General features: G+C 43.0%; 1 protein-coding gene across 2 annotated transcripts in view; it reads left to right on the top strand.

The window, feature by feature from the left end:
• Positions 1–22,618, top strand: part of GALK2 (galactokinase 2) — an 88,602-nt gene that overhangs the window by 19,892 nt on the left and 46,092 nt on the right. For both annotated transcript variants that reach the window (XM_090028700.1, XM_090028701.1), the window contains one exon: positions 3,040–3,186. In XM_090028700.1, coding sequence (XP_089884826.1) covers positions 3,040–3,186 — 147 coding nt within the window. The remainder of the gene's footprint in view (positions 1–3,039; positions 3,187–22,618) is intronic.

The following is a 22,618-nucleotide window of genomic DNA, read 5'->3' as shown; positions in this document are numbered from 1 at the left end:
CATTACCTCAGTGGCTCTACTTAGTTTAGAACTTGCTTTTGAGATTTGTGACTTAGGAACAAGTTTTGATACTTGATGGTTAATATGCAAAACAGGTTTATGCTGGCAGAAAGAAAGCATAAAAGTTACAAACTTTTAAGAAACATGGAAAGGCAAGTATGAAGAAGGTCCAACAGGATAATCTGTTTATATTAAATTGAACATGTTATCCTTTGGGATACAACTCTTGCAGAACTTGGCAAAGTCCATATTCATTTTTGAAACTGGAGTAAGTTTTTTTATTTAAACATTGCGTGATAAGTTTGCAAGTCTGATTCACATGCAAGAGAATATTGTGGATCAGTTTCTGTTTAAATACATTACTCAAGTGCTTTTTTTAAAACGAGTTTGATGTTCTTCATGAAAGGACATTGGCAGGAATAGTATTTCAATTAATAATTTGTTTGTATTTCTGGAAAGGAAATTTTTAGATAATTTGTAGTGGCTATGTGACACATCCAACAACTGTTTTCTTATATTTTTCTCAAACTCCACCATTGTTACCTAGTGTTGGATGTACTTCAGGAGAAGACTTAGAAATATTTTTTAGATGCATTTCTTTTTAGAAATATTGGTATTTTTCTGTTTATGATGATTATTACGTAGCTTATTAGCATATAAATCTAGCATATAAATCTTCACTGACACAAAGATATGTTATATATATTTATACCATTTATGCATGTGATATGTTGATTGATACAGTTTATTGTTTATTCTGTACCAACATGTGATAAAGATTATATATATAAGTTATTCCGAAGAAAAACAGAACTATTAAAATGAAATACCATGTTTTTACGGCGCTTTGAGATCTACAAATGAAACATGAAAAATATATCTTGTGTCTATATGCACATACAAGTTCATTACATTTTGACACTTAGTGAAGTATAAAAACAATACTTCACTGTTACCAAAAGAAATAAAGTGATATATATTATTAAAAGGAGAGTGGTTTCACATAAGCTCAGCCACTTGAGAATTAGGAAATTTCACCTCTCGTTTGTAAAAATACTTCTATTACTCCCCACTATCATTTACTATATACATTTATGTGTGTATAATATATATAAGTAGTTAATAACAGAAAAGGTGACTCCACAGTACCGTAGATGTAGCTGAACCAATGTTATAGCCATCATTTTTCTTCCAGAAACTAATAAATATATAGTTGTATTAGGGCTGTGCAAAGCTTCGGTTGCTGATTTGATTCAGTGGAGATTCAGCCTGATTTGGCAGCCAAATCTCCAAATCTGAATCAAATCAGGAGACCCTTCAATCTTTCTGAATCAATTGGGAGACATTAGGAAAGATTTGATGATTTGGACATAGACACAGCTTTAAATGTTTTCTCTACATACCTCAAGGTACCAGATGGCTTATGAATGCTGAGATGGTGAGGCGGGTGGTGCATCCCATGGGAGCACAGAGGGGTCCCCAGCATGCTCGGTGGTGGACCCAGAAGTGGATCAGAAGCACTTTCAGTCCACTTCTGGGTCTGCTGTGGAGTGCACAGGGGACCCCTCCCCCTGCCTCAGCAACTGGTGCCTCCTGGCTCTGGGGGGGCACCCGGGGTCCCCCCATAGCCGATCGCTGAGCTGGGGAGGTGTGGGGGGGGGTCCCTTGCGCACTCGGTGGCAGACCCAGAAGTGGATTGGAAGTACTTCCAGTCCACTTCTTGGTCTGCCACCAAGTGCATGGGGGCCCCCCTCCGTGTTCCTGTGGGATGCTCCAGCCACCCCAGCATTGCAGCATTCACGAACCACGCTTGGTACCTTGAAGTATGTAGAAAATACATTTAAAGCTGTGTCTGTGGCTGAATAGCTGATTCTCCGAATCAGGATTGAATCTTTAGGTTTGGCCAAATTGAATTGGGACAATGATTCGAATCAACAAATTGAATCACTGTCCCCCATATCAGGCCAAATCCGAATCAAATATGGCCCACTTTGCACGCCCCTAATATTTATTGTCTATATTAGTCAGAGAGTTGGCATTCCTATTTGCTAATGCTGTTTGGAAACTTGTAAAACTACCATATCACTAAAATGTACCTTAAAATTCAAGTGTGATGATTTTCTGCACATTTCCACATAATTTGGATTACAAATACAGAATGTAGGACCTGGAAGAATCCTGTATCAGGAGCACCAGAATTTAGAGATAACTTAACAGAACAGTGCCTGAGTAGTAGCAAAGTGTCTGGAAGGAGGGGGAAATCAGCAGTGCTCTGCTAGCACCTCTCTTAATAGAGCCAAAACAGACTCTAAATATCTGGGAGGGGTTTACAATATTAATTGAAAAAATAGTATCAACTAAAAAATAACTTATCATGGCAGTCTAGCTAGCTTTCAAGGCTGGGATAAAACCGCCAGTGTTTTAGTTTTAAACCATGTAACTTAAAAAAAAAAAAAAGAAAAGAAAGAAACGTGTCTGCCTCAAAATTCTCCTGGGTAGGCAAAATATCAGACTTCAAGAATTCTTTGAGAGAGCATGAGTGTTAAGATAGATCAAAGATTGAAATGATCATAAAACTTTGTGCTCACGCACTTCTCTACACATTTTTATTAAGGGTATGTCTACGCTGCAGTCTAGGTGTTACTGCACCTCATAGAGACACATATGAGCTATATTTCAATGAGCTGGCTGAGGAACCAATAACAGTGTAACTACAGTTACTTAGCAGAAGCTGCAAAAGCTGCCCAAGAATGTGGGTTAATATTTGGGTGGTTGGCGTATGATGAGTCTTGTGCTTCTGCAGCTACACTGCTATCAGTCCCTGAGCTAGCACAGGCTGCATTCATACCTTTGCAGTGTAAATGTACCCATGGTTTTGGTTTTCAAGGGTTAGAAAAAGAAAATGTTAAAACTCCCCTCCCTCTTTTTGGTGACATCAGAAATTTAAATCAAGAGAAACTCTCTTCCTAAGCATAGGATATTTGCAAATTGAAGGCTGTCTCTACTTGATGCTGAGATTGTGTATTTTTTCATTGTTAGGAACATTTTGGTCTTAATAACCCAACTGGAATGAACTGTCTGTTAGATGGAACCATCCCACCAGGTTCTGGCCTATCTAGCTCCAGTGCCTTGGTGTGCTGTGCAGGACTCGTGACACTTACAGCTAATGGAAAGACCCTTTCAAAGGTAATTTACTGCAAACGCAAGATTGTAAACTTAAAATACTACTAACAATTAAATATTGCTAACATCTATAAACATTAAAGACACAATACAGTTGTTTTTGCAAAGAGTTGTTGGATTTAAGCTTTAAATATTGTGCAATCCAGCAAACATCTTTAGCCAAATTTTGGCAGTATTTGAGTTTGGCAAGAAAATAGGCATACATTAAAGCTGTAAGAGCACTATTGTAAGCCTGTATTTTGGCCAAGTCAAGCCTCACACATGGCCATGGCTGAACCAGATGTACTCTCCACAGGCTACAATTGAGCATATATGGGCTGAAGCATGTGAACCACACCCCCTGAACCTCTCCCCCTCCCCCTCCCCCTCCTTGAATGACTTTTCATGGCTCTAGAGCAGAGCATCTGTTGAAGGCCTGTGGAGCAGCTTCTCAAAAGATTATAGTCAAGCAAAGTAGAGATATAATTCTTCTCTCTATGGTTTTTTTTAAATGAGAACATTTACAATCTAGAATTTACTCTTCAGTTTTTGTTCGAGTATTGTTCCACAAAAACAAACTTAATAATGTGTGTCCACAAAATTGTTAGTAGACAGTTATTCCAATGTTAAAACACTTCTGGAATAGCCATGTGCTCGAAGAAACCATATGGGACAATAACATTCTGTTGGCTACAAATGTCTGGTCAAGTGAAACATTAATAGTAAGATAAAAAAACAGGTCCAAATTGGGCTAAGTATTAGGTACATTTGTACCTGTTGTCCAGTTATTGAAATATACATGTTTATATTCCACAACAGAGAGGAAATGGGCATCTGCAAGAATCCATAAAATTGACAGGTGGGAAAGCCTGAATGTTACTAGGTAATAGAAATCTGCAGCTGGAAAACCAGAAGCAGGCGTTCAAAATTCTCAGTAATATTGTACAGTTCTTGTTCAGGAAAAATAGGATGCATCTTTGGATATGTATGTAAGCTAACAATTGCTTTTACAGTTTAGTTCTACACCATGCTTGAGCCTTTTTGAAGAAAGGTAGGCAGGTACAAAACTTTTTAGCTGTTCTGAAGAATTTTTTGTGGAGAAACAAAAAGAAGGCAGACAATCACTGAGTATCTCTCCTCCTGCTTGGGTATCCCATTCAACCCGGCCAGAATTGTTCCTGCTTCAGCTCTGGAAAGTTTTAAGAAAGTTTATCCAGACTCTTAAATACAGTTGAGTAAACATAGGATGGACAACCCTGCATTTTTGTCAGGAAATCCTGCCCTCAGGAGCCAAAATTTTTGCACTTGCAGTAAAAAGTGAGCAATTAATATAGAGCAGAATTCCAAGTGGCCTACATAAGGGCACACACTCACATTCCAAGCACAGTTAAGAGCATGCCAAATAAATTGCGTGTTTGTTTAGACTGAGAACCGCACCAGGTTGCATTGGTCATGATGTAAAAAGAACACTGCAGACCTTAGGAGGTCTGTGGCAGCAGTGCTGTCTTCTAGCACATCTTGGAAAGATCTACAGTTCAGGAAGCTCTGTAGAAGACTATACAACAACTGTGAAAACAAGAGGCTTAGTGCTCTAGGCAAGTTTATGAACCCACCATAAAAATGTGTTGCAGCTACTAAAGTTCAGATTCTCTGTTGGTTTAAGCCCTTAGCCTGGGAAGTCTGCTGCTTCCCGGGAGCCCATATCCAAGACATTGTGGAGAAGATCCCTGAATGCCTCCAGCCCACTGACCACTACCCTATGCTCCTTATCCATGTGGGCACAAATGACACAGCTCAGAGCAATCCCAGGTGGGTCATGAAGTGCTACAGGGATTTGGGAGCGGGGCTAAAGGGGTTGGGGGCGCAGGTGGTGTTTTCTTCAATCCTCCCAGTCTTGGGCTACGGGCTGAGGAGGGAGAGGAGGACTGAGGTAGTAAACCAAAGACTGTGGCACTGGTGTCATCGGGAAGGCTTCGGCTTCCATGACCACAGCCCGCTTTTTGGTGAGAGAGGCAGCGAGCTGCTGGGAAGGGATGGCCTCCACCTCTCTCCGCTGGGGAGGAGGCTCTTCTCAGCCAGATTGGCTGACCTGCTCCACCGGACTTTTAACTAAGCCCGTCAGGGGATGGGGGGACTACTGCCACTCCTGGCCTGCTGAGCAACCCTTGCAAAACCAGCAGGTCATGGCACTTAAGAGAACTTAAGAGTACTGGCTATGGGGGATGACCTAATCAGCAACTCGATTGAAGGCAAGCTGGGTGACAGTGACTATGGGCTGATCACCTTCACTATCCACCGTAAAGCTGGCAAGTCAGTCAGCAACACAGAAGTCCTTGACTTCAGGAAAGCTGACTTTGACAAGCTCAGGAGGCTTGTCAGTGAGGCCCTAAGGGATGACGACCCAAAGGGAAGGGGAGTTCAGGATGAGTGGCTGCTCCTCAAGGGAGCGATCTTGGATGTACAAGCTAGGTCTATTCTGTCTCGGAGGAAAGGCATTGAAAGGGCACAGCAGCCCCCTTGGCTCTGCAGGGAGCTAGCAGACCTCCTGCATCGAAAAAGAAAGAGGGAGGAGTGGATCTACCTCCAAGGAGGAATATTCTGCATTGGTCTGGACCTGCAAGGAGCGAACCAGAAAACCAGGGCTGCAACTGAACTCCAACTAGTTACACGTATCAAGGACAACAAAAGGTCCTTTTTTAGATAAGTGGTGAGCTGGAGGAAAAGCAAAGGCAACATCGGACCCCTACCAAACCAGATGGGACAACTGACAACCAATGCCCAGGAAAATGCCAAATTGCTAAATGGGTACTTTGCATCATTTTTTTCACCAGTGCCATGGGGCGCCCCTGCCCATTACAGGACAGGAATGCTTGGGTGAACATGATTCCTTACCTTCCATCAATGCTGACCTTGTGAAGGAACACCTTGAGAGGCTGGACATCTTCAAGTCAGCCAGGCCTCACAGTTTACACCCCAGGGTACTCAAGGAGCTGGCAAGCCTCAGCCCCTGGCACAGATCTTCGAAACCTCCTGGCGCTCTGTTGAAATGCCCAAAGACTGGAAGAAGGTCAGTGTGGTGCCTATCTTCAAGAAAGGGAAGAAAGTGGATCTGGCAAACTACAGGCCCATCAGGCTGACCTCTATCCCTGGGAAGGTCTTAGAAAAGATTATCAAAGAGGCCATCCTTAACAGACTAGCTGACAGCAATATCCTGAAGGATACCCAGCACAGGTTTGTTGCAGGTAGGTCTTGCTTGACCAGTCTCTTTTCCTCATACAACTAGGTGACCTATTGCCTGGACAAGGGGGAAGAGATTGATGTCGTTGACTTTAAAAAAGCCTTTGATCTGGTATCCCATGATCACCTCTTGGCGAAACTGGCCAACTGCGGCCTCGGCTTCACCACAATCCACTGGCTGGGGAACTGGCTCCGCGGCCGGACCCTGAGGGTGGGAATTGACGGAAGTCAATCGTCATGGTGCCCTGTGACCAGTGGGGTCCCTCAAGGCTCTGTTCTTGGGCCATCTCTATTCAACATCTTTATTAATGATGTAGACATTGGTATCAGAAGCATACTGGCCAAGTTTACTGACGACACCAAACTTTTGGGTAAAGCGTCCACACCTGAGGACAGGAGGGCAATCCAGGCTGACCTGGACAGGCTCAACAAACGGGCAGACAAGAACCTGATGGTGTTTAATACTGAAAAATTCAAGTTTATCTACCTTGGGAAGAAAAACCCGCAGCATGCTTATAGGCTTGGCAGGGCTATGCTGGCTAGCACTATGGATGAAAAGGACTTGGGGGTCGTGACTGACCACAAGATGAACATGAGCCTGCAATGTGATGCTGCAGCTAGTAAAGTGAGCAAAACACTGGCTTGCATCCATAGACGCTTCTCAAGCAAATCCCAGGATGTCATTCTCCTGTTGTACTCGACCTTGGTGAAGCCGCAGCTGGAATAATGTGTCCAGTTTTGGGCTCCACAATTCAAAAAGGATGTGGAGAAGTGTGAGAGAGTCCAGAGGAGAGCCACGTGCATGATCAGAGGTCCGTAAAACAGATCTTATGATGAGGCTGGGAGCTATGGGACTCTTCAGCCTGGAAAAGCGCAGGCTCAGGGGTGATCTGGTGGCCATCTGTAAGTTTATCACGGGTGCTTACCAGGATCTGGGGGAACGTCTGTTCACCAGAGCGCCCAAGGAGATGACAAGGTCAAATGGTCATAAACTCCTCTGTGACCATTTCAGGCGGGACATAAGGAAGCACTTCTTTACAGTCCAAGCCCCCAAGGTCTGGAATAGATTGCCGCTGGAGGTGGTTCAAACACCTACTTTGAACACCTTCAAGAGAAATTTGGATGTTTATCTTGCTGGGATCCTATGACCCCAGCTGACTTCCTGCCCCTGGGGGCAGGGGGCTGGACTCGATGATCTTCCAAGGTCCCTTCCAGCCCTAATGTCTATGAAATCTATGGAAGTCTATGAAATCTATGAAACTTCTGCTTGGCACAGGAGAAGGAGGGGCTTTCAGTGGGCTAGGTCACCCTTACCGTAACAGATTAGTCTAATTTAAGGCATTTGTGCCTTGAAAAGCCATTTGCCAACCTACTGAGACGTGCTATGACCATTTCCTTTCATAACCCTTACAAGTATCGTGCACTGAGGCCAAATGGGGGAACATAAAGGGTAGCAGCCCTAGCTTTGCACCAGCTGTGATTTTTCCCATGTCAGGTGAATTCTCAGCTGGCAAAAGTCAGGTGCTTTCCAGCCCTGTTACTGTTCTAGGATTAGAATACAAACCAGTGCTCTCCAGATTTGTATGTTTGATATTACTGGAAAACAAAAGGAATTCACCAAATAAAACACTGTTAACCAGTTAAAGTTGCTAATAAAGGACCCGTATATATCAAAACAGCATTGCCATAAAAGAATCCTAAAGTACAAGTAATAATAGAAACAATCTCTGAAGGTAATTTGTGTAAGTTATAATATATGCCACCCATGTGGACTGTTCTGAAAAAGTTACAGGAGAAGACTGATTTTTTGCCATTTGTGATTCTTATAAGTGTTGCAGAACCTTAAGACTAGGGTCTGCAGGAACAGTGCACTAAAACTTTTGGCTTCAAAATCAAATCTAGCTGAATTGTAAAATATCTGTAGCCAAAATATAGAAAATTGACCTTTTTGCTAAATGGAATGCTTACCTGTTTTGCTGTTACAATAACTATTTCACTGAGGGTATTGTGAGTCATGTCCTTTTCAATTAGTTTTAAAAAGTGGGCTGAAAGTAAAAGTATCTGAAATGTAAAGTGATTCCTGACAGTCTTACACCAGCTGTGGTCTTTGACATAAGACATTTATTTCTCTAAGATTAAGAAGAGTGCAGTCATACAAACTGAAGAGTGTTTTAGGACTGTATCTAGTTTTTCATGTTGATTTGCAATTTTAAAAATAATATTTTTGGCACATTACCAATGAAAATCAGAAGAAAATATACTGTTACTAATTATTGTGCATAGAAGTCTGAAAAAGAGTATTGTTTTAATTCCTTAGAATATTTTTTGAAAAACCATCACACACACAGTACCAGTCAAAGACAATTCAGGCAGATATATACTGCTAACCAGTTGCAGCAGTACAATATTATGCAAATAGCAAGATGAAAAATTTAGAAGACATTTAAATGTGTCTGTCTTTTCTTTAGCAAGATTCCAATCTAATTCTACATAAGCATAACACAAAGAATAGTAATGTTCAGTAAAAACATCTGATTTGAAAATCATCTTTATGTGATTTATACAAAAACAACCCTGTATGAAACATTTTGGCTCGGAAAAAAATTGTTTTTGTAAAGGAAGTGGAATGATGTTTTTAATTGCCCCAGCTTCATGTTTTATGGTAAGAATTCGTGAGTCCAGAAGATCATTTAGTACATTTGAATAATTAGATTTATTTGAATGATCTGATCATGGTGTTGAACTGCAAATGTCAGCCCTAGTTGTGCTGTAGTTTGTTAGCCCACCTTGACATTTTTTCCATTGTTTAAATCTGGGCGGCTAAATATATGTTTACTCTGATATAAACTAGCCAAAAAACATATATAGTTTATTCAACTTAAAATTGAAACACTGAGTATCTGAAGTTGAATAGCATTTAGATATATTCTCATAAAGAGCAGTTGGAGTGGTTTGACATGCCTGCAAATACAAGGGCAAAATTTACTTTGTTTGAAGTTAGTGGTAAAACCTCCAAAGATTTCAGTGGGATAGAATCAGGCCTCATACAATACATTCATGAAAGGCCTGATCCACTGCCATTAAGTTTCATAGTTAGTAGGGTTGGAAGGGACCTGAGCAGATCATCAAGTCTGACCCCCTGCCATGGCAGGAAAGAGTATTGGGGTCAAACGACCCCAGCAAGTTGATTGTCAAGTCTTGTCTTAAAGATCCCCAGGGTAGGAGCCAGCACCACTTCACTTGGAAGTTGGTTCCAGATCCTAGCCGCCCTGACAGTGAAGTAGCACCTCCTGATGTCTAGTCTGAATCTACCCTCTGCCAGCTTGTGACCGTTATTTCTAGTCACTCCTGGCAGTGCTCGGGGGAACAGGGACTCCCCCAATGCCTGCTGGTCCCGTCTGACTAGTTTGTAACAGGCCGCAAGATCCCCCCTCAGCCTTCTCTCGTGGAGGCTGAACAGGTTCAGGTCCCGTAGCCTCTCCTCGTAGGGCCTGCCCTGCTGCCCCCTGATCATGTGAGTGGACCCTCTCCATGTTGTCCACATCCCTCCTGAAGTGCGGCGCCCAGAACTGGATGCAGGACTCCAGCTGCGGCCTGACCAGTGTTGCATAGAGGGGGAGGATCACCTCCTTGGACCTGCTCAAGATGCATCTGTGGATGCATGACAAGGTACGGTTGGTCTTCCTGACTGCTTCCCCACACTGCCAGCCCATGTTCATCTTGGCATCAATAATGACTCCAAGATCTTTTTCTGCCTCTGCACTGATGAGAAGGGAGTTCCCCAGCCTCTAGGTATGCTGCTGGTTCTTCCTCCCCAGGTGCATCAGCTTGCAGTTGTCAGTGTTGAATCCCACCGTTCTCATCCGCCCACCCTTGTAACCTGTCTAGGTCTGATTGTAGCCTATTCCTTCCTTCTAACATGCCCACATCCCCCCACATCTTGGTGTCATCAGCAAATTTGAACAGGGTGCTTTTTACCCCCTCGTCCAAGTCACTGATGAAGATGTTGAACAGTGTAGGGGCCCTGAGGACCAAGTTGATGGAATGATTCCCATTGACTTCAGTGGGCACTAGATGAGGCTGAACCAAATTATGAATACAATATATTAATCTGTCCTGAGTTTCAGAAGTGCCCCAAGATTGGGCTTATAAAACTAGATACATGTCTTCACACAAATCAGATATTGGGTATGCAGTTATAATCATGCTGCTGTTTTTGGGTGCATATATCTGAAGCCACTACTAAATATTCAGTCCATATTTAGATCCTGTTTTATGCAAAGTACTTAGCAGAGAATGAGGCAAAAGTAGTACAAGAAATGCGGTACAGAAACATGAAGACAGTTTTTTCTGAATTTACATTTCTCCTATAGTCTGCACATACCTTCTTGTATGTTGATGAATACACTTAGCATTCATTTTATGCAAGGGAAATTTTGTAGCTCCAGATAAGTATTTAATAAGAACAACAAGAATAATAAATATAATTTGTGGTGTCTAATAATGTGAAGTTAATTTCTTTTTTGATGGATCAATTCTTCATTAATTTGAAGTAAAAACAGTCATTCAGTACTGGCCATGCAATGGGATCTGCTAGAGCTGACCTCTAAATGCACATGGCGTTGAATTGCAGATTTATAATAGTTTATACTTGGGCCCTTGTTGCTTAGCTCTAGGTTATTTGCTATGCTTTTGAAGGGTTGCTATTATTATTGTTCTTGGTAGAAACATTAACAGCAGCAGCAACAAAGGGTCTTGCTGCTAAATTCTGCTTTGAGCTTTTGCTCTTATGCTAAGGTGCCTTCTACATGTTGCAGGTATTGCACAATGAACTGGTTAATTGTGCAGTTACCTTGAAACCAGCTACACATGCAAACTAGCCATCACACAATAAGAAGCTCCAACCAGCTATACGATTAGACCTAAAAAAATGGGTACTAACTTTATAGCTGGTTGGTATCCAGTTTAAATTTGCACATGTAGTAGGGTATCCCTTGTGGCTGGGAGCTCTGTCAATTGACAGGGCTCCCAGCCAGCCGTAGGGGTGCACCATGCCCAGCCGAGGCTGGGAATTCTGCAACTGCTGGGGACTCTCAGCCCCAGCGGCTTTGGACTGTGGGTCCCAGCAGCACCCTGTAGCTGCTGGGACCCAGAGTCTGTCCCACAGCTATAGATGATGGGTCCCTGAAATGTGCCTCCTGGCAAAGCCCCAGGGGGACAGGATCACACAGGGGCAATTCCCACCCCCCTCCTCAGAGGATTGCCGCAGGGGTGATCCACGTGCCCTGGGGGTGCAGTAAACCTGCAGGGCAAGAGGATTTTAAATCAATCCTCTGGCCCTGGGGGTTTCCTGCACCCCCAGGGCAGGGAGATTTGTCACAGTGGGGATCCTCCTCCTCCACGGTTTTCTTTTCTTAGCTGGGATGTGAGGGACAGATCTTGGGCCTACTGAAGTCAATAACAGTTTTCCTCCTAGTTTAAATGGGCTTCAAATCACTCTCAACTGCATTAGTTCTCAGCCCTATTAGTCACAAACATGATATAATAACATGACGTATCAAAGGTCAAAATTAATTTTGTAGCAGTTCTGACATATGGATTAAATGAATGTGGTTATCTTGGGATAAAGGTAAGTTTTTTCATCTGAATGTATATCTTATAGTTGTTGGTTCAATATTCTGCTACTTTCTGAATCCTTAGGGCATTTATAGTGAGGCATGGTGATTATTTGAGTTTAAATGAAAGTAATAATTATACACTTCCTAGTCTAGTTTTGTCTAAGGTCTACTTTTGGACTAGGGTCCCAAAATACTTTGCTTTTTGTGCATCCATGTTAATAGGTGGTTTTACATTTTAGCTTTAAGGTTAAATATTTCCTTCAAATATTAGCATGAATGTTTAAATGACTAATGAGTTTGGGGGGACCTTAAAGTTTGGGCAACCATCTAGAGACACCTTCAAGGAGTCTTAATTTTAAAGGGTGAGTTCTTAAGCACTTTCTGAAAAACAGGCCCCTTTTGGCTGCCTGAGGTTAGGAACCCCATACTGGAAATGTTTAAAAATTCAAGTTACTTTAAAATAACTGAGCCATTAAAATAACAATGAAAAAGTGGGAGCAATAGTAGTAGAAAGCAGCTTATATCAATTTTTGGAAAATTAGTGGAGGCCAACATTCACCATATTTCAGTGAAGCATATTTACTTCAGAGGGATTATATATGGGATAAGTATAAATACTAATAAATGAGATAAGTGTAAATAAATAATATTTATCAGCAAGAAGCTTAGGCACTGCTTATTAGTAGGGCTTATGTGAGATTTAAGAGACTAACCTTCTGAGCACAATGAATTTCATCCTGTTGAAAAAAGGCTAAGATCAGGATTCTTGTGAATTAATTCTGAAAACTTCCGATAAAAATAGCAACCTCACACCTTTTCGCTCATTTTCTGAGCTAAATAGCTCAGAACAAGCCTATTTAGGACACAGGACCGGATTTGAAAATTCACTGCAACCTCTCTATGGACTTCGTTGAGTTTGGATCAGAACCATAATCTGTTTTGTAATGGGAGGGTTTTGCTGGCAGTTCTACCCTTTGTTAATCTGAAGTAGGCAGACCAGTGAGAATTTTGGAACATGGCCTTGTTACGTAATTTTCAGAGCAGCATATTATATTTTCACGGAAAGTGTTAGAATAAGCAGCAGGGGCTGAGGGATGCTTAAAAAACCAAAAGTTCTGTTCCATGTCAGTGTTGTTAATAGAGAGCAAGAAGAAGCAATACAAACCACAGTCTACAGAAACTAAATTAAGTTTTGTGGTTAGTTTACATTAGGCACTATAAATGACATAACCGAATGGTTTGAAATAAGAGAAAGGCACGTAGAACTCAGCATGTGCCCATTTCCCAACTTTGTCAGTCCTGTGATGCATAAAAAGTTAGAATAGCTTTGACTCTTTGATCCCAAACAGCACAGCAGGAGTTTAAAGATCCCATAAACTAGGGAAAGGAGGAAACAAATCAAATATATCCCAAGCTTACAAAGTCAGTCTGGAATCAGGAGAAATAGAATAGCTAGGTGATGGCTCCTGGGAACATGTGCCTTGAGTATCTCCCTCTACTCCTGTCAGCTCATAGTATATAAGTAGGATAAAAAAATTAGTGGCTTTAGGATCACACAAAATAAACGTAAGTGTGTTGTTTTGGGCTAACCCTAAGCACCAAGACAAAAAGCACAATGTCAAGAAAACAAAGGAGTCTGCAGTAGAGGAGTGCAGATGCAGGGGCATTTTTATACATGCAAGCGCTGCAGTGCTGATTAATCGTGCCTGCTTTGAAGTGGTGGATCTCTGGCACATTGCAAGACAAAAACATACGTGTATAAATGCTCCAGGTGCCCAATGCAGTCCTGCGGGTGTAGACAGTAGTATTAATTTTTGCCTGATCCAGCCGCAGAAAGCAGTGATGCAAGTGCACAGCTTTTTAATTGGCTTAAAAAAAATGGCCAGTTGGGTGAAAATATGATCTCTCATTGCATGAGGTATCAGCGAAATACATTTCAAAATGTAGAGTCTTTTGTAACTTGTGTCTGCTGAGCTCTCAGCTTGTCACTGTTTTCAGAATGGGAGGAGGGAAAGGGAGTAGAGGGAGTTTAGTGTGGGGGAACAGTGAACTTCTGTTTGGTCTGGTAACGAAAGTCAGAACACTTTGCAAAAATCGCTTTGAGTTACAGCTGGGAGTTGTATTTCTGTCTGCACTCCCAAAGCAGTACTTCAGGGTATTGGTGGTTCTGTGCCAGCCCCTCTATACACACATGAATTTCAGCTTCACAGCTTCTGGGGTGGACTTTTCAAAAGTGTTCAGCACTGGCTGTTCAAGTCAGTGGTAGGAATTCCATTGCTTTTAATGGGAGAAGGGTCATGTCAATACCTGAAAATCCCTTCTTAATTTTGAAACCCTTATGCACTAAGGAGTGGTTTCAGAATTGGACCCCTAACCACTTCACTCTTGCCTTAATCTCTTTATCCTGGACATGGGGGTAAGAGCCCTTAGTTACCTAACAAGGGGCTTTGTCAGATTGATATGTGTATTGTGATTTGTACAGTACGTGCTAATAGTTAAAATTTGGATTACTTCCAATAAGAGTTCTATTTCATTTACATTTCAAAAATATTTGCCAAAAATCCACCTCAATGTGTTTAGCTTGGTATGGCAAAGCAAAGTTGCTTTCCTATAAATAACATGTATTTTAAGAGAAGGTTAATATTAGGACTGTCAAACCTGCTAGGTCTCCATCTTGCAACAGGAAAATAAAAATCAACAGCTATTAAAAAGTTGTTAGGGTTTGCAGTGTTTATTTCAAATCAGGTGGAACCAGAGCACTTTGGAGCAGTCTGTGTGGTAATCAGAGGCCATAATCTCTATGAACCAGACTGGTAATCTACTATTTAAGTAAATTAAAGGGCAGACAAAAGTCAGGTTAAGATTGCTGTGGTTATGATGACATCCAGATAATATCTGACAAATATTTTTCTGCTTCTGATGTAAGTAAGTTTAATTACCTTGTAAAGTACATGTGAAATACAGCTAATTGGAATTTAGCATGAAAACTCCAAGCAAATTAACCTTATTAATCTCTCCTTTAATGAGGACTAACTATTCTGAGCTTCAGCTAGTATTCATATTTCTAAGTTTCAGCTTATCTTTCTCAATATTTTATACCCTAATATATTTGATATCAGGCAGTATGCTGTTATCATACATTTATTGTGCATAATTGGAAAGAGTAAGAACCATGGCATTAAAGTGTTTAGTAGTGATCAAGTCATGCTGTTTGCACATTCTTCTGCAAGTTCCAAATGCTCCCCTGTATCTATAACTTTATTTTTTAGTATTCTGCTGAGGACCTGATCAAAAACCTCACTGAATTAGATGGAGAAGTTATATGGGGTTTGAATAACAACCTTGGCACTAAAGTGTTTAGCAGAGATCGAGTTATGCTGCCTTCACATTTTGCTGCAAATTCCAAATACTCCTTTGAATTTTTCAGTATTCAACTAAGGACTCAATGAAAAAAACCTCATAGAAATCAATGGAGAATTTATACAGGGTTTAGATTTGTGACTAAATTTTTTACCCTTCACTGTGCAAGTAAATGATAGAAGCCCCAATTCTTTAAAATTAAACTGGACAAAACATTAGTAAATATACATTGGAGATCAGTACTGAACTGGATTAAATTAACAGTAGGATTTCTGCATTTCTAGATTCCATGATTTTCAGGTTGTGCGCACACATTCCCTCATTTGCAGAATTCAAATGATGAAGAGACTTCCTGTAGTACTTAAAGTAAAAGTTATAGAATACTCACCTAGTTTGTTGATTGCAAAAATTATCTAAAAAATATTACCTTTTAAATGAAAAGGACACTGAATTTCTCTTCTAGAGTTTACGCTTGCCCTTCACCCTTTTATTTATAAAGTCTAATGTACCAACTTTGCCCAAGATGTCTTACATATAATCACCAGTAGATGCAATTTTATTCTGTCATTTTATAGATAAGGTCACTTAATTTTGTTACACGAACAATTATTTGCCTCTCTCCTACTCTTTAATTGTGTTACTCTTTTAAGGGGTTTAATTTTACATGAGTTCAGTCCTTCAAAGGTTTTCATGAGATTGAAAGCAATTGATAAGTGATACCAAATGTATTAAAAATGACAGTTTAGATATACACGGATAAATTCTGTCCAGATTTGCATTCTGTTCAAACACTTTACATGGGGTGGAAATCTGAAAAATAGAGCAGTTATCTGAAAGCCTCTGTGTGAACAGGTGGACTGTAAAAGGTCAGCCTTCCTAGACTTCCCAAACTTCTTTTTTTAGCAGGTTGATGTATGCTTTTATGGAAGAATCATGCAAAATGGATGGTTATCCATTCTGTTTTCATTATAGTTTCATTCCAAATCATCAAAGAGATTTAGTTGGTGTAGGTTTATCCCTGACTTTTACATGGGATTTAAAGTAAGTTGCAGTGATGTTCAGCTATTTATGGTGTTTCTGCTCTTTTGTTCTACAAGGGTAAATGTATTGTTTATCCATGGCTTTAGTACCTAAAGACCTTTGAGACTCTGGGCCTTAGTAAAAGTAAAAACAGTAAAAGCTCTGTTATTCAGCATGAGTGAGGAATGGGGGGTGTCGGTAATCTAAAAAAGCTGGTTACCTGAGGCAGGGGTTTTCAGCTGGATGGGAAACCAGGGGCAGTGGTGGAGGCCACACGCAGTGTGGGGTGTGGCAGCGGCTGCATGCAGAGCAGGGGGGAGGGGTGGTGGTGGCCACATGCGGAGCGGTAGCAGCACAGGATGGTGGGTAGCAGCAGCGGTGGCCACGTGTGAGTTTCCTCCCTCTGCATCCGGCCGGCCGGCTGGAAATTTCAGTTAGTAGAGCGTGCCGGTTACAAAAATGCCGGTTACCGCAGCTTTTACAGCATGAAATTAACCCCATAGACATTAAGGAAACTAAGAAAATTACTGATAAACCTACAAAGAAACATGTTGTACTGGGAATGAAGTATATTAAAATATACTCCAGGGGGGACGACAGTGTATGAAGAATAAATAGGAAGCTAAAGAAAATACAGCTGAGTTGAGAGTAGACCTGAAAGTGTCCATCCATCTCAGAAAAATCCAACAATTGTTTTAAGAAATGGAAAGCAATAATATTCAGCCGGAAATCTTCTGGTACTCACTTTTTCAAAAAAAATCAAAACTTTCCACAGAAAAACATACCTTTTTTAGGGAGAATTTCATTTAATCAAAAAACGACAAAAAGCAGTTTAGATAGAAATGTTTTCACCAGTCTGCTTGTAAATAATTTAAAGAAACCCTTCCACCTAGAAATAACTGCATGTTTCAGAAAAACATGAAACTCCCTTTTATTAGTCTACACTGTGTTTTCATTGGCATGATTTCTCAGGGTAGACTTCTTCATGCTGCCTATATTGGATAGGAAATACTGTGGCTTGAAGATAAAACCATTTTAAGTTGTAGCAATTTATTTCCTTGTAACCCAAGATTGATTTGCTGCTTATCAGGAAGAACTTTAAATTGCTATAAACAAAAAACAGAGGTATTCTGTAGAACTCACAGATCAAAGGCTAATGCAGGTCTGCACATGTGAGCCTACAAATGAGTAATCATTGATGCCTGGAAGAGAACAAATGCTGGTAAGAAATTAGTATTAGGGTGCTGGGGAGGGAATAGAATAGGCTGAGGTGTATGGCTTTGACTGTGCCTGGTTACTTTACCTTTCACCAAATTTTCCAGCTACTGACATCTGAAAAACCAGTTTTAGTTCTGGCATGCGTGAGAATCAGCATCTTGCTCAAATTGCTTATTTCTTCACATCTTTCTTAAAAATACAGACTTTTTTGCACAGCATTAGGCAAGAGAATGAATTTTCTGTGCTGGGATTCTGTTCTTGATAATGTTGTTTTGAACTGTTCTAATTAGGCGTATTTCTGACTAAATGTTGTTGTATTTTCTTTCTGTTGTATACACAAAAAATTCTAAACATAGTATAGTGTATAACTCATTGATACTAAACATCCCCCAAACTCAAGCACTGCCAATCTGGCGTGCCTGCATGCCAGGAGATACTCAAGTCCTGATTGCATTTGCGTTTATCATGTTGAGGCTAGTGTTGGAGAACTGTGATATTTGATGTTCCTGCTTGACAGACTGGTGATGGGACCTAGTTGTTATATGAAACTAGTATTTTCAGCCTCTGCCAGCAGGAGGAAGAGAAGGGCTGGCAGATCATGGTAGTGATAATGGATGGTAGGCTTAGAAGTGATGAAGCAGGAGGGAAAGGAAGACACCTGAGGATTTCAGCTGACATGTTTCTTGTCAGGATCATATGACATGAGAGGTGGAAGGATGTAAGGGAAGAACCACAAACAAAGTACAAATCACCTTTGGCTTTACTCCTGTACTGAGGACCTCACACCCTTGGTGTGAATCGTTACCACAGCTCTAGTCATTGCTAGAGCTGCTGTTTTACTGCACATATAGCAGTGGTCAGCAGTCAGTTGATTTCAATCAACTGGTTGATCACAAAGCCTCTGGCAGTCAATCTGAGGCTGGGGGTGCTGAGCACACACACGCGTGCATACACATGCCCACCGCTCCCCCCAGCCCAGCAGGTCAGTCTGTGGGGAAGGGAAGGGGGGGTGGTCAGATTGAGGCCCCCCTGGTATGGGAGGGAGTGCAGCACAGGCAGAATCAGGGGTTGAGGTGAGTGGGGCCCTGGCTGGAATGGGTGGTGGGAGGATCAGAGCCTAGGCCGCTCATCCAGGGGCATGGGAGGCTCCCACCACTGTGTACACCTTGGTGAAGGCCCAGGGGTATGTGTGGGATGGAGGCAGCTGCTGCTACACACTGTGCTTCTGCCCCAAGCCATGATGCAGCTGCCCAGGGAGTGGCAGGACACATCATGCCACTCCCAGGCCAGCTGCAGCAGGACTTGGGGCACAAAGCATGGCAGGAGCCCCCCATGTGCCAGGATGAGACACCCAGGATCTACTGTGTGGGGCTTGGCCCCATGTGGAGCACTGCAGGGGGAGTCACGGACTGCACTGCTTGGGTGAGCTCTGCTGCACATACCCTCTGTCCCCTACCCCCCTGTCACCCCCAGTAGGGTACCAGGACCTAGCGCCCAGGCGGTGCCCTCCACACCCAGCATATCCCCCCATGCACACTAGGCCTGTGCGAAGCAGCAAGTATTCGACTGGGCTTCGGATTCGTCCAATTCGGAGGGATAGTGATTTGATTTGTCCAATTCCGATTCCGAGATTCGACTGTTGAATTGGGCCAAATCTCCTCTGAATTGAACAGGCACTGGTGGCAGTGTTGGCGATGAGCTGGGCTCCACCCCACACCTGCTGCCCCAGCTCCACCCCCATGGCTGCCCTGCCTGGCCCTAGCATCCCAGCAGTTTAAAAAAAAAAAAGCTCTGCACTCACTGGATGTAGCAGTAGCAATCAGGGCCTCTGGGGGCCCATGGTAAAGCCCCCCTGCACTGCACAGGGCAGTGGAGATTGCCCCCTGCCCAGCACCCATGCGGCAGCTGTCATATTGCACAGGTGCAGCATGGCTTGCAAGGGCGCCGCGGAGCTCCGCGCACTGTCTGGGAGTTGGAGCCACTCAGACTGAGTGCTGCTAGGCTCTAGGTGACTGCTGGAGCTATCCCAGCTCTTGGACAGCACAAAGTGCCTTGCCAAGCCATGTTGCACCCGTGCAATATAACAGCTGCTGCGTGGGTGCCAGGTAGGGTGGAGGAGATCCCTGCTGCATGGGAGGGCTCTTCCACAAGCCTCCAAAGGGCCCAGTCACCACTGCTGCAGTCAGTGAGGGCGGGGCTTTTTTTTTTCTTTTTAAAGTGCTGGGACGCTGGGGCTGGGCAGGGCAACCACGGGGAGGGTGCTGGAGGAGTGGGGGGGCCAGGTGGGGGTCCCTCCATGGTCCCCTCCCTCCCCTGTCCCTTACTTATTGGCACAGAGCCCAGGTCCAGCTCCCTAAAGCAGCAAGTGGGGACTGCTCAAATCTCCGAATTGATTCAGACCTTTTAATGGGTCTCCTGATTCGATTCAAATTAGGAGATTTGGCACCTGAATCAAGCCAAATCCTCTCCAAATCAAATCGGCTACTGAAGCTTCACACAACCCTAATGCACATATCCTTCAACCGCTGCATAGGGCAGGATATGCAAGGAGCAGATGGGCTTCACTCACCTGTCCTGCTCCCAGACACTATTCCCAGACTGCCCAGAGCCCCGTGGGGAGTTTTGGTGAGTTGTTGTGGGCAGGGGGAGGTGGTTGTTCAACTGGGCTGCAATAGGTCATCAGAACTCCCCATGTGGCCCTCAGGCCCAAATAATTGCCTGCCCCTGGTTTAGAGTGTTTTTTGAAGACTTAAAATTACTCTTTATACATAGCTCTGGAATATCTAACTTTTGGGATGGGAAATTGTGCTAACAAGTCTTGGGAGTGTAAGATCTACCCTTGCTTTGTGGTTTGCTATGTATTGGTGAACCCTACTATGGATTACTGGGGGGTTGAATTTAAGATGACTATCCAGTAATTAGATTCTAAATGTGGAAAATTATAAATAAATGTATACATTTTCCATGTTTAGAACTAATTATTGGGGGGTCATCTTAAATTTGAACAAACATAGGGAGAAAAACCTCATCTTGAATTTGAAGACATACAATACTTTGCCTGTATTGTGTAGCAAAAACAGAGTATAGCAAGATCAGGACTCAGTACTGGTAGTACTATCTACACCAATAATGCAAAGCCAGTTTTTACCCCAAAAGCTTCCAGTCCAATTTGTGCAAACTGACTTAAGTGAGAGAGAGACATATTTATCTTCTGAGATGTGGACAAGATGATTTTCTCTGTATCATATGCTTTGGACTGCAGAAAACTTTTAATTCAGAGATTCTTATTTTCCCCAGCAGAGCCTCCTTTTTATCAGTTTCCAGGTATAACAACTTGCACTTCTAAAGCATCTCTCAGCTGAGGATCTCAAAGTCCTTTGCAAAGTGTAGCAAATTCTTAGAGAGGAGGTAAAAGAGGTATTTTCACATGACTGAAGAAACTGATACACAGTGCGGTGAAGTGACCTTCCCTGGATCACACAAGATGACAAATTTGAAACTAAAAATAGAGCCCAGGTTCTGCCTCTTGGTTCACTGCTTTAGTAATGTGCTCATCCTTGTCCTCTTCCAAATACCAAATCTCTGCACACTGGGGCTCTGTCTTTCTCTGCATCTCTGCTATAGTTCTCACAGCAGCCTCCAGTGTTACAGTCTGAGTTTCCTGTGTGTTGTCCTGTTGCTAGTTTTAGCAAAAAACAAATGTTTGGCCATTTGCTTTAGCAATAAGTGAAAAATTGCTTTTCACACAAGTGATTACCTCTCCTGCCCCATTTACATGCCTGTGCTACTGCTGGCAGAAGGTCAGTCTGTGTAGGCAAGAGCCTGTTTAAATTAGAAAACAAGTTGGGCCTTGGGCCATCTTGTCAAGAGGGTTCTGCTCCTCAACCCCTGCCAGTTACTACTTGGTGGTCCTGCCAGTCCTTGTCAGGTTTAAAAAACAGACATTGCTTGAGGCTTTTGCAGTATTGTATGCCCAGCACATGCACATTGCTTGCTGGCAAGCTGGGGCCAGGCTGGGACCAGTGCTGAGCCAGGCACAGATCTATAAAGGGACAGGGAGTGGCACTGTGCTAACTGTTAACACTCCACAAGCAAAAGGCTTCCTGAGTTTTTTCTTTCTCTCTGTCTATTAAATAAACACAGGATCAGTCTAACTGATGCGGGCAGTCAAGCAATAGAGGATACTGTGCACCCAGACCAAGAGTGCAGACACACATAGTGCATCTACTATGAAGTAAACTGATTTTACTTTGCAGTAGAAGCAGAGAACACACCGCACAAAACTTTACTAGAGAATACGTCACCATATTCTGTGGTAAAGGTTATCCCTTGGAAAGTAAGGAGTAACTGTGCACTGGTGGTATTAGTTGTGTGTCTAGTCCCTTAGTCATTTCACAGTAGAGCTTTCCTTAATGCAAACCTGCTCCCCCACCACCTCCTGGGCCTGCATTGCGGATAGCTAGCTTAGCAGAGCTGTTTCTGTATCCACTTTTTACTACAGAGCAGTAGGGTTACCATATTTCCAGGATCAAAAAAGAGGATACCGGGGGTCGGGGAGAGAGGAGGAGGGGTATATTATTGTGGGGTGGGGGGCAGTGATGTGCCTGTGCCCTGCCTCTGCCCCTTACTCCTAAGCCCCTGCCCCACATCGCTGCTGGTGCCCCTCACTCCTGCCCTGCAGCCCCCTGCCCTCCAGTGCTGCCGGTACCCCTCACTCCCGACCTGCAACCCTGCCCCCCTGCAGCACTGCTGGTGCCCCTCAGTCCTGATCCAGAGTCCCCTGGCCCCCCTGCCCTGGATCACACACTCGCTGGGGCCCACACGCAGAGCACATGACCCCCGACAGCCAGTCACCTTGCCCGCTGCTCCCAGGCCCAAGCATCCAAGCTGCTCACTCCTGGGAAAAGCAGAGGCAAAGCAACCTGGATGTTTGCTTGCATTTTAAAAGCTTGCTGGTACACGAGGACAGGGAGCCAAAAAAGAGGACATGTCTGGGAAAACCG

Source organism: Crocodylus siamensis, chromosome 15 (assembly GCF_052110815.1).
Source record: "Crocodylus siamensis isolate JL-2025a chromosome 15, ASM5211081v1, whole genome shotgun sequence".
Lineage (NCBI taxonomy): Eukaryota > Metazoa > Chordata > Crocodylia > Crocodylidae > Crocodylus > Crocodylus siamensis.
The sequence above is the reverse complement of the archived record's forward strand: the minus strand, read 5'-3'. Positions and strand labels throughout refer to the sequence as shown.